Source organism: Rhinolophus ferrumequinum, chromosome 21, assembly GCF_004115265.2.
Source record: "Rhinolophus ferrumequinum isolate MPI-CBG mRhiFer1 chromosome 21, mRhiFer1_v1.p, whole genome shotgun sequence".
In the NCBI taxonomy this organism is placed as follows: Eukaryota; Metazoa; Chordata; class Mammalia; order Chiroptera; family Rhinolophidae; genus Rhinolophus; species Rhinolophus ferrumequinum.
In genome coordinates, this window is record NC_046304.1 from 24,268,905 (window position 1) to 24,281,012 (window position 12,108).

General features: G+C 42.4%; 1 protein-coding gene across 1 annotated transcript in view; it reads right to left on the minus strand.

Annotated features, from left to right (window-relative positions):
* AATF (apoptosis antagonizing transcription factor) overlaps nt 1-9,501 on the minus strand; it is a 93,814-nt gene extending 84,313 nt beyond the window's left edge. The window contains exons 1-4 of the mRNA XM_033091802.1: nt 9,228-9,501; nt 8,053-8,241; nt 5,187-5,618; nt 4,590-4,727 (exon numbers count right to left, since the gene is read on the minus strand). Of these exons, the coding sequence (XP_032947693.1) occupies nt 4,590-4,727; nt 5,187-5,618; nt 8,053-8,241; nt 9,228-9,318 (850 nt within the window). The 5' untranslated portion in view covers nt 9,319-9,501. The remainder of the gene's footprint in view (nt 1-4,589; nt 4,728-5,186; nt 5,619-8,052; nt 8,242-9,227) is intronic.
* Nucleotides 9,502-12,108: the final 2,607 nt, after the last annotated feature.

Sequence of the window (12,108 nt, forward strand, 5' to 3'; positions counted from 1 at the left end):
CAAGGGTACAGGTGTGGGAAAGAGGATTTTTCTTTATATAGTCATTATTGTCCTTTGAATTTTGAGCCATGTGAATGTATTGCCTACTTAGAAATAAATAAAATTTAAAAACAAAATAGAAACATTACCAAGATTCTGTCATTGCCCATGACTAAGGCAAAATTTTAAAAGTTATTCTTTAAAGTATAGTGCTATGGTAAAATTAGCATTAAATGTTTTAGTCTATTCAAGTCAAAATAGTTGAGGGGTCAGGGGGAAAGGCCACAGAGAGATGAGAGGGTAAATATGAACTAGAAGGGGGAAGGCGACAGGGAGCAAACAATCTAATTTATTAATAGTAGAATTTGTTTTTACACTTAGGCAGGTAAAAAATTCCAACACTTCCTCTATATTTATATTACATTATACTGAGTTCTTGGATTTTTTTTGCTTATGGGAAATATCAAAATGTCAACCATTGTTTCTATTAAAGGTCTTTAATGATATTGCATTTTGGACCTGTAATGAAACATGGTGCTCACTGCAGTTTGTAATGCATCTCATTAAATACATTAATAACATGCATTTCACTAAAAGGTCAACTTATTATGGCTGAAGTTTGGCTTTCCTTTAATCACTTCATTTAAAGCTATAGAGCAGCTCTACACAAAGATGGCGCCGAAAAGGATGAAGGAAGCCCCTGCCCCACCCCCAAAGCTGAAGCCAAAGCCAAGGCTTTGGAGGCAAAGAAAGTGCTGAAAGACGCCCACAGCCACAACATAAAAGGAGATGCGCACGTTGCCCACCTTCCGAAGGCCCAAGACACTGCGGCTCTGAAGGCAGCCCAAATATCCTCAGGAGAGCGCCCCCAGGAGAAACGTGCTTGACCACTTTGCCATCATCACACTCCCCCTAACTACGGAGTCGGCCACGAAGAAGGTAGAAGACAACAATACACGTGTATTCATTGTGGACATCAAGGCCAACAAGCACCAGAGCAAACAGGCTGTGAAGAAGCTGTGTGACATTGACGCGGCCAAGGTCAGCATCCTGGTCAGGCCTGATGGACAGAACAAGGCGTATGTTCCACTGGCTCCTGACTGTGATGCTTTGGAAGTTGCCAACAAAAGGGGATCATCTAGTCCAGCTGGCTAATTCTAAATATGAAAATTTTTCACTATAAAAAATAAAGCTATAGAGCAAACTCTGAAAAAGACAGTAGAGAGTGCCTGTTACAGAAATGTTCTCTCAATTCCCCTATCCATTCAAATCAGTTATGCTCATTTAGAAATCATTGCTAATGTTTTTATGTGAGATAATGGTAGTGATTTCTTAAAAATCTTTTTCTTTTAGATACATGCTGATTTACTGATAAAATGGTAGGACGTCTGATATTTGCTTCAAAATAATCCAGAAGCAGGGAAAGAGTTATTGTAAGTATAGATGAAATAAGATTAGCTGTGAGTTGATGACTGTTTAGCTAGTAACGGTATATGAGTTCATTGTACAGTTCTCTTTACTTTTATACAGGTTTGATATACTTCATAATGAAGTTTTAAATAACTCATGCTGAGTTTTCCTAAGTAACTTGCCTTCTTCCTTATACTATATCATTGCCACTGACATAAAAGAACTGCTTCCTAATACTGTAGAACTTTTTCAAAGAAAATCAGAGAAAAAGCTAACCTTTTTAGAGAAATGGTTTTGTACATAGTAAATCCCTTAATTTTGCTAATGTCACTTCAGGACTTACCACTTATGCAGCTACTAAAATATCAAAAAATGTCTTTGAAATTACTGTGCAATTCAAGAGTTATAATTACCATCACGTGACACCAAGGTGATTGGGGACTAAGTACATGTGTGTGCTGGGGAAGGCGGGAGACATTTACTCAGTTTCTGAAAAGAAGAGTTTAGATACAAAGAGTTTAGGTACTGAAGGTTTAAAGGTATGCTGCTAAAAATTTACTGTGGCTAAAAAATAGCTAGAAGTCTGATGTTTTAGAGGCTATTGTTAGGACTATGAGAGTAAATGACAGTGCCAAGAAGAGAATATATCAAGAAAACACTACCTGAGAACAGGATTCTAAATGCAATGAAACGGACATTAAGACGAGAAGAGTCTGAGATGAGATGAAATCTGAAAAGCAAGAGAACCCAAATAGCATATGTAGTGTCACCAAAGCCAAAGGGAAATATTTCAAGGAAAGGCTGGGTTTGGCAATAAGGAAACCTCTGGTCACTGTTCCACAGGCATAAGAAGCAAAAGCTGAATTATAGGTATTACAGTAGAATATAATACTTTCCAGACCAAATGGTTAATTTAAATGATATAAGTAATGTGAATACTAATAAAGTCAAAATCCCCTGAAGACAGTGGGGATGATGGTTCGTTACAATGATGACCCTCACTCACATGGCTGAACACTGCCAAATGCCTCTTTCAGCAAGAAAAGATAATATTCATACCTACCATCTGTGGTGTGCTGGGTGCCAGATACAGTGCTAATGCTTTGTATTGATTTAGTCCTTAATCCTCACAACCACATTATCACCATTTTATTGTGAAGTAACTTGCCCACGGTCACTTGGTTGATCCATTTCTAAGATGGAATCTAAACCCAGGCAGTCTGACTGTAACAATTAAGACCAAGCAAACAGAAAAGAGATTTTGTTAAAGACAATAAATTCCAGTGTTTGTTCTGGGGTCAGTACAAATACAGCCTATATTCCATACCAGTTATATAGCACAATATAAAGTATTCATCAGAGTAATGCAACCAAGAAATTTTTCTAAAACTCTGTTTACCAAGACAAGGAAGTATATAACGTATTATGTCATATTGTCATAAAGATAGTTGGAAACAAACAAAACTTAACTACCTATGAGATGTGCAGAAATTCTGGTTATTAGAAAGCTCTCCACTTTCCCACCTTAGATTATGTGATACCAAACAAACACTCCTTTTTTTCTCCCTCTTCCACCACAACTCACCCTATCAGATTAACAGACATCCTGACAGATTAACTAGAGTTCACCAATGAGGCAAAGAGGTAATTGGTTAAAAAAAAGACAAATTAAAAAGATCAGAACTGTTGCAAAATAAGTTAAATAATATTAAAATAGCTAAATAAACTAAATTGTATCCAAGAATAAAAATGTGTCCACTATACCTCACAATGACTAACCCTTAAAATATCTATATTTTAAGATGACTCAAAGGAGAAAAAAAAAAAAGGTAAGCCTCCAGCAAGAAGAGTAATAAGTAACAAAATGGAAAAAGCCTTATCTGAAACATTTCAAACATTTAATCTAGAGCAGTCTAGGTCTCATTACAAGGCATACCAGGAATTGGGGTACTAGGGCATCAAAAATAGCAGAGAAGTGCTCCAAAAATCTCAAAAACTTTTGAAAACTGACACTATATCATTTATTGAAGAAGGAAGGAGAAAAGCTGGGGGAAGGGATAGAAAAGGCCCACCCCTCACAGTATCTTGAGGGTTCCTGAAGGATTAACCAGGCCTTTCACATAGGAAACAAACTTCAAGTATAGCAGGACATATAATCTAAAGACTGGACCCTAGGAGGCAATTCCTAATTAAACCAGGCATTCTCCTACATGAAAGGTTCACGGAATCCTCTTCCCTAGAAATCCTACATTATTTATTTTGAATGATTTAAGGTGATTCTACCTAAAGGCAGACACCAAATCAGACATCCTACTCTGGTCCCTTCCAACTCTGACTTCATGATACAATAAGTTTTAAAGAGCAAAGGAAAACACTAAGTCACAGCAGGCAAATGAATAGCGATTCCAACCACAGTACATTCCCTGAAAATCTCCCTCTGCCCCAGGCCTTTGGTGACATTCGGCATCCAGGCACACAGCACACAGGAGTGTGGAGCAGAAGCAAGACTCCTAGGTCATAAGGCAGAAAAGCTGGAGTTTTCTCTCTGCCATGCATGAATAAGCTCTGTAGCTTTGGGCAACTCATTTTCTCCAAGACACGGTTCTCTCATCTGTAAAATGAGGGGACTGGGAACCCAATAATTTCTAAATTCCTTTTCTCTTCTAAAATTCTTGGACTTTTTAGCTCAGTAATTCTATTCCAAAACTTTTTCTTCCCTCTGCAGTCATCATCTTTCCTCATTCTATGCAACCCAAAGGAAGATATGAATAAGATCATCTTAGCATGTTGCTCTAGAAACTTCCCAATCAAGGCATCTTTTAAGCTTGCGATACAACCACCTTAAATGAACTGAGTTTAGTCATTCATTCTCTCCCTTTTATCCTATACCAATGGATTTTCAGAGTGTTGTTCTCTGAGCATTAAAAGAAGTAACTCAGAAAGCCAAGAAGAAGGGAAGGGGCAGGAAGAAAAAAAGAGTAACAGACCTGACTCAAGTACCCAATCCATTTCAGTCAGTTAGCTTCTATTGATAAAAGAGTTATGCCTATATTGCTATTTTTTTAATTAAAAACTACTATTTTATATCATATGATCATTAAAACATATCTTCTCTTTTCCAACTCTGTGGTAATGCAAATACAACCCGTGCATCCCAGTCTACCCCACTGGTTTTCTAAGTATCTCATAAATATTCTTACTATTTTTTAGGGCGCTGGCAAATTCTGGGCCACCTTTGTCCTTGAAAACTGGGAAAACATCTGGTTGAGGAAGCTGATTGGTAGTCAACAAAGCTTTTTGTAGTTTGATCCTTGCTTCCAAGAGTTGGTCCCACAGTGCTGAGAAAGAAAAAAGAATTCCCTTCCTTAGTTATACAATATTGGTTAGAGGAGCGGGAAAGGGACAGAAAACCACACCAGGCTCTAAGCGGCACAGCTTTATCACAGTTTCATGCCATGGAAACACTCTCTATTATAGGAAATAAACTCAGTATCTTGGAAGCGAATATTTGCTACATGAGAGAGAATGCTAAAGCCCAACGAGAGGAGAAAACACTTCTCTTCAATCTTCCACAGTTGCAGGAAGTACTAGAGCAGAACCAGCTAAGCAGCTGAGTGTAGAAATGGCTGGCTAAGCATAGAACAATGGGGCTTTAGACCTCCAGGTAAGTGGGGCATGTCACAAACTAATTGGAAGGACACAGGAGAGAGCGAACAGCCAAAAACAAACCAAAAAAACAAAAAAGGACATCAAATGCAGACACTGAAAAATAAGCAAACAGCAAACCATGTACAAACCTATCTGGTTCTTCACAGCTCTGCCTTTCTCCACTTCCTCGGAAACTTTGACACTGGAGAAGGTCATCACCACACCATCATCTTCACTGATCCTGCCTTCCGCTCTGTCTTCCTCCCCCTCAACCTCGAAGTCTTCCTCATCATCCCCTTCTTCCATGCCACTCTCCTCCTCTTCGTCTTCCTCATCCTCACTGCTACCGAGCTCATCCATTCCCTCAGTAAATTTTTCAAAGTCACTGATGTTCTGGACACTGAAGCCTGGGGTGTTCCTGGAGCAGCTTCTGCTCCCCTTCCTCTGGGCCAGACGACTGTCCGCATCACCACCACACTGCTGGTCCTCAGCGGCACTCATGGAGTCCTCACTGGATTCCTCCCAACCCAGCCCCTCTGAAGCGCCATCTCCAGACTCTTCCTCATCAGATATTTCCTTGTCTAAACAAGGGAGAGAAGGAGCAAAAAACGGATATTACCTTGAGACAAATACCACGCCATATCTTTCACTTCAACTAAAGGACCATGGCAACTATTAAAAAAAATATTATTGTACTCAATTCAATAAATATTTATTACACATCTACTATCGCTAAAATGCTAAGGGAGAAGCAAAGATGAATAAAACATGAATCCTATCCTAACAAACGGTTCTAGTGGGAAAGACCTGTAAAAACTATAATACAGAGAAGAATTAAAAAAACATTTTTGTGTTTTTTTTTTTTAAGGAGGGCGCAGCTTACAGGGGCCCATGAGGGGATCGAACCGGCAACCTTGGTGTTATTAGCAGCACGCTCTAACCAACAGAGCTAACTGGTCACCTCAAACAAAGTTTTGACAACCTAGAGAAAGAGGACATTTTAACTGTGAGGCAAGTGAATTTAAGCAAGGCTATAAGGAAGAGGTAGTCTTTGGTCTGGACCCTGAAGAATGGTCAAATTACAACAGGTGAGGGGGAATTACCAGTTTTCCCAAACCTGCATCTAAAACAATATAGTTTATCATTAACTATCCCAAATGTACACTCTCTATCACACAAGTGTACCCGATTTATTAAATACTTAGTAAGCATCTATTATGAGCCAGGCATAAATAAAAGCTAAGGTATGACAAATAGAATGTGATACCTGTGGGGAAGGGTTCATAGTCTCATAGGAGTAGTAGATATGTACACAAGTAATTATGTTATAATGGCATTAGTACAGTATATAGAGAAGGAACCACCTAACTCTCCTGGACAGGTGAGGGATGGCTTCACATGTAGAAGACATTATAATTTTACTTATGAAGCATAAGTAACAGCTCATCAGACAAAGAAAGGGGAAAAAAAGAGAAAACAGCATATGCAAAGGTCCAGCACCACACAAGTACACTGGAGTGCAGAATGGTGGGAGATAAGCCTATCGAGTTGTCCAGGGACCATATCAGGAGGGGTTTTATCTTCCATGGGAAGGAGTTTGAACTTGATCCTACAGTACATGCAATGTTAGTTAAGGCTCCTAATTTTACTATGCTTAAGGTGTTACCTGATCAGGGTTTTTACTGATTTATCTGATCTCTTCCATAGAACATAAAGATTTCATGGATAGCAACCATAATTACCAGACAAAGGGACCAGTTACCAACACCTTTCTCCAATAAAATATTTTATGAAAACATGATAGGCCTTCAGTATTTCTTTTAAAAACTATACACAAAGTCAAGACACAGAGAAGGCTATCAAAAATATAAATACAAAAAGTAGATGCAAAAAATAAATAAACAGAAATAATCCTTTAAGTTCTTTATATGTATGCCATTTCTCAGATTAAGAAATATTCCTACAAAGCACTAATTAAGAGTATAGATCTTGGAGTTAGACTGCCTTATTTGAGTCCTGGCTCGTCCACTTACTGGCTGTATGACCGTTAGCAAGTTACTTAACCAATCTGTCCCTCAATTTCCTTATCTACAAAATGGGGATAAATAGTAACAACCTCACAGAGCTATTGGGAGAATTGAATGAGATGATATATGTAATGCAAACAGTGATTAACATTTTTTTGAGGACTTACTGTGTCCCAGGCTCTTAAAACTTCTTTAAAAGTACTTTAAAAGTACTTACCACAGTGCCGGACACAGGGTGAGAGTTCAATAAATATTATAATATTTGTCTCATATTGGTCTCTTTATCAGTTTCTAGGCAAAGAAAATGAAACGAGCTTCTCAGGAGCCCCAGAACTATATCAAAGAACTAAATCATTGACAATACAACCTGAATGAAAGTTTCTCTTATATTATCTGTGGATTCTCAACATAGCAAATCTGACCTCTCTAAAGGAAAACAAATGACATCCACTCAATAATCATCAAATCCAGCCCCTTCTTCCACTCTGCTTTAAAACTATAAGCTCACATCCTCCTAACACTCTTGCAGGGAAGAGGGAAGGATTATGTTATTTTACAATGGCAAAAAATGAGTTTCACAAATTAGTATCATACAGTGACCCAATGCAAGACTTGAAAAACTGAAGGAAAAGGGTCAAAATCCAGGACTAGCATGCTCATCAGAAGCAATGCTTTTTCCACACATAGCCCTCTCGATATCTAATATGTATTGCCTTTTTCCTCACTCCATTTTAGGATGAACTATTAGTCTAAACATAAGGAGTGTGGCAACTTAATCGTTCCAGGTTTTAGATTCCTTATGAAGTGAAATTAGAACCTCTAAGGCCCTTTCTAATGCCAAATCAATGGTCTCTCTTAAGATAATAGGTGGGGGTACACAGACTAGTCTTACAAAGTTCATTAAAGGGAAGGGGCATTTTAACCCTAAAAAATTAAAGAGAATGAGTACCATGCCAAAATAAAAAAGCATGCAAATATATCTACTCACCAGAACCTGACAAAGGATACTCCCAATGGTCTTCCTTCCATGCTTTTCTGGAGATGGTTTTGCCAGAATACCTTTTATCTGTGTCCAGTGGGGAGGTTGATGCCAATTTTCTAATGCTACCCACAGCCAGGAAGTCACCTTCCCCATCTTCCCCTTCATCAAACCTGTCAATCACTCTGGCAGCAGTGGCTGTGGGGGAGAGGGAAAAGGAATCAATCCGAGGTCAAAAGGAACTTTCATGGTAACCCTGTACAACCCTTTCAACTCATACTTGAATGCCCTCTACAAAATCCTCTACAAAATCCTCACCAACTTCCAGGAACAGGAAACTCGTTACCGCCCAAGGTAAACCTCTATGTTACTACTGCTCCTGAACAGAAAGCTCTATCTACTAGAAGGATGTATTTCTATGCCTTGGATCATATAAAACTAGTGTAATTCCTCTTCCATGTATGACAGTCACTCAAATATTGTAAGTCAGCCATCATCATGTTCTATCCTCACTCCATGCCCATCCCTCAGGGAGTTTTCTTCGCTTCTCCTGGCGAAACAGCTCCAGTTCCTTCCACGGATATTCCTAAGACACGGTCCAGCACTCACATTTATGCTTCCTCATTCCCTTCCTCACACTTCTGACTCAAGTCTAAAGCAGGATTACTCCCAGCTAGACCAGGAACATGAGCTTACAGAACAGCAGTCTTCCTCGTCAGCCCCTAGGCAAGGGTCTTGTGGGTAAAGACGCTTAAACAGCACCAGGGAAGTCTACTTCTTCCTTCAGTCTCCACGTAAGTTCTTAGAGGCAGGCAGAGTTTTAAAAATGAATGAGACTCCCTTTTTCTCATTTCTAACGCAATCCCAGTAAGAGCATCCTGAAACATAACTTCCAACCTGCTATCATCAGACTCTGGCTCCCCGCAACAGCCACTAAACCCGAAGATGAATCCGCCGGATGCTCCGCCCACCCCAGCACCAAGTCGAGAGTGCGTGTCAAAAAGAAGCCGAAGCCCTGCTCCAGAGCCCGGGGCAACTCTCCCGGGGGGCAGTTTTCCTCTACACAAGGGCACGAGGAGGAGGCCAGGCGGCAAGGCCCAGCTGCCGGCCCCTCACACTCCGTGCGGGTCCATACCCGGCCGGGCCCACCGCTCCGCACATGGCCTTGCCCCAGTCAACCTCACCCTCCTCCGGATCGGCCTCAGGATCCTCCTCGCGCGGTCGCGGGTTCAACAACTGTTCCAGCTGCAGCGCCAGGGGCTGTGGCCCCGCCATCGTCACCAGCCGCGGCTCCGCGCACGTGAATGTGCGGCCCCAGCCTGGGCGCGGACGCTCTCTCCCGGGAGGATACTCTCGCCCAGAGACTACTTACTCCTCGGGCGAGTCAGGCACCGCGCGGAGCTGCGCGCCCAGCTCCCGACAGGCAACTTCCGGGAGGCTCGCGGGAGGGGGCGGGGCCTGTCGCGTCAGCACGGGCTTTGCGAGGATGAAGGCGGAAGTGCCTGGGAGGCTAAACCGATTGTCGCGGTCCAGACCCGTGTGCGCGTGCGTCGAGAAGGTGTCTGAGGCGGCGCGGGAACGCGCAAGGGGGATGTGGCCGATGCCGGCGCGGAGCGCAGAGTGCGATACCAGCCGCCGTTGTCCCTTTGCAAAAAATATGCTTCAAGATTTGTACGAGATTTACTTAGAAATAAAGTGTAGTGTAGCGGTAGCCACTGGTGGCTGATTTGGGAAGGAGGAGGGAGTAAAGGGCAAGCCTCTCGAGCCTCAGGTGCGCTTTCGGGCACGCTCAGACCAGGACCAAAAGCAGGTCTGGCGTTTCACAATTTGGAGGAGTCTGGGGCCCGGCTTAAGCCTCTGGCCCCGGGGCAGCTACGATTTGAGAATCTTATGTCAGAGGTGTATGTGTAAGTGTGTGGCGGACTTCTGGCGTCTTTATTAATAAGAATAACTAGAAATCGCTATTGCTGTGCATAAATAAAGATCTATTATGTACCTTCTCCAAGTAGCCTTGTCTGAGCAGGAAAAAGGGGGTAGGGTGGGGATTACTACTCTACTGCATACCCATCGGTACGGTATCTTTGCTGTTCAAAGAGGAGGGCATACTCAGATAATGGAACTGATGCACAAATGTAGAAAAACTCAAGTCTACCATTAGAGGGGCACCGGCAGACTCAAAATATAAAGACTTAATAGGACCTATTTAATTGCACCCAGGCACATGGCAAGATACAATCAATCCTTTTATATTCCCTTTCCTTCAAGCATTCCCTGACTGCCCGCTATGTGGCAGGCATTGCTAGATAAGATACAATAATGAGTAAGTTAAATTCTTTCCTGATGGTGATCAGCTTAGTGGGGCAGACAAACATGTAAACAGAAACTGCAATAAGGGATGATTAGTGTGTGTACAAAGTGGTCTATCCTTCCAGTATCTGTTTGAGGTCACCTGTAGAGACCTAGAACATTTTAAACAAAAACGGCCTCAAAAGGATCCAGGAAACAGACATTAGGGGGTGCCCTGTGCCATATTTGGGCACACCCCAGGTCAGCTGCATCCCACAGCTGAACTGCCTCGGGAACCTTCAGCTCCCCAGTGTTTTCTGTGGAACTCCAGGGAAGTGAGGGTCCCTGACTTTCCGTCTTCTTATGCCTTCCGGATCAAGAGTGATGAGAGACCACCATTTTAGTGTACCTTGTCCCGTGTCGCTTTCCTAGATGGCTGTAGAGGGGAAAGTTAACCTGTCTTAGGGTAGACACCCCCCCCAAACATGGAAGGGGAAGAATGCCAGGCTAGTACGGGGGCACCCTAGGCAGGGGACTCAGGCAAAAAAAAACTGCTTTTTACCATCTACAAGAAAATTCAAGCTAGGAAATTGTTTGTTTTTGTTTGTTTGTTTAGTATATCACCTGTAATTGCAGTCTAGTGCCTCTGTCTGGGGCCCCCCAGAGCAAAGCATGCTCCTCAGGCTCCAACAAGGGGCCATTGCTCTGGGCTTCAAAGGACAAAAATGTTTCTCTCAGCCCACGTTTAGGAAACTATATCCCGCAATCCTCTTCTCTTCCTATTTTGGACATTAATAATGCTTAGAAACCTGGCCTTGGGGTAAAGAAAAGGGAGGGAAAAGGGAGGAAGGTAAGGTAGGTCAAAGACCACCTCCAAGCAAACAGGACACTATTTGGATGATTCTGGGCAGAAAATGCCAAACACGGCTTACCTCCTCTCCTTTCTCTGTCCTGGTCCCCCACTGATTTGGGAAGCTTTTTGAGGAAGAAATCAAGACTGTTCCACTCCTATCACACACATCCCAGGGTCCCCAAGATGCTTCTCCTGCTTTCTTACCCCATACTGAAGGTAGGGAAGGGACTCTAGGAGTAAAGAGGAAAGAATTCTAAAACTTAAGATGCAACTGAGAGCTAAGTCGAGGTATGAGGCAGGATGGCAACCTCCTAACTGCTCTCCCTGCCTTCCTCCCCACTTGATCTAGTTTCTTGAAAAGGAAAGAGGGGTTTCCTGATGAGGATAGGGATGGAGACAGAGAGTAGACTATGGGAGGAAATATTTCAAAGACTATATACCTCCTAGAAAAAAATGTAAACCTCTGACTGCTCTGGAAATAAGAGCAGATGACAGAAGCAGGGGGATAGGAATAAATGGGAGGACATTCCCAAAAGAACAATTTTCTCCAGAGAAGATCAGAGGGTCTCCTGGTTCACAGTCCCTTTGCCTGATGCCTAAGGGCTGCAAAGTGGCAGGCAGATGTAGGAATAGCAGAGGATGTTCAGGAGTGATATTGGACAACCCCCCATTGTCCCAATCAACTGTCTGTCACACGACTAGGAGTTTCAAGAGTTTAGGGAAACCAGGTTCTTTTCTCCTCTCTTCTTAGATGCTATCAAACTCCAGTTCCCAGACCACTGCCCATGCCTGTCCCGGCTCTCCATGCATAGTACTCCCTCACCTTGTCTCACTCCACAGTAGCCCCTGGCCTCCTCAAGCCTTCCCCAACCTGGAGAAATTCGTTGGGTGAGCTTCGCCTCCCTCACCCAGGGCAGATGGTGGTC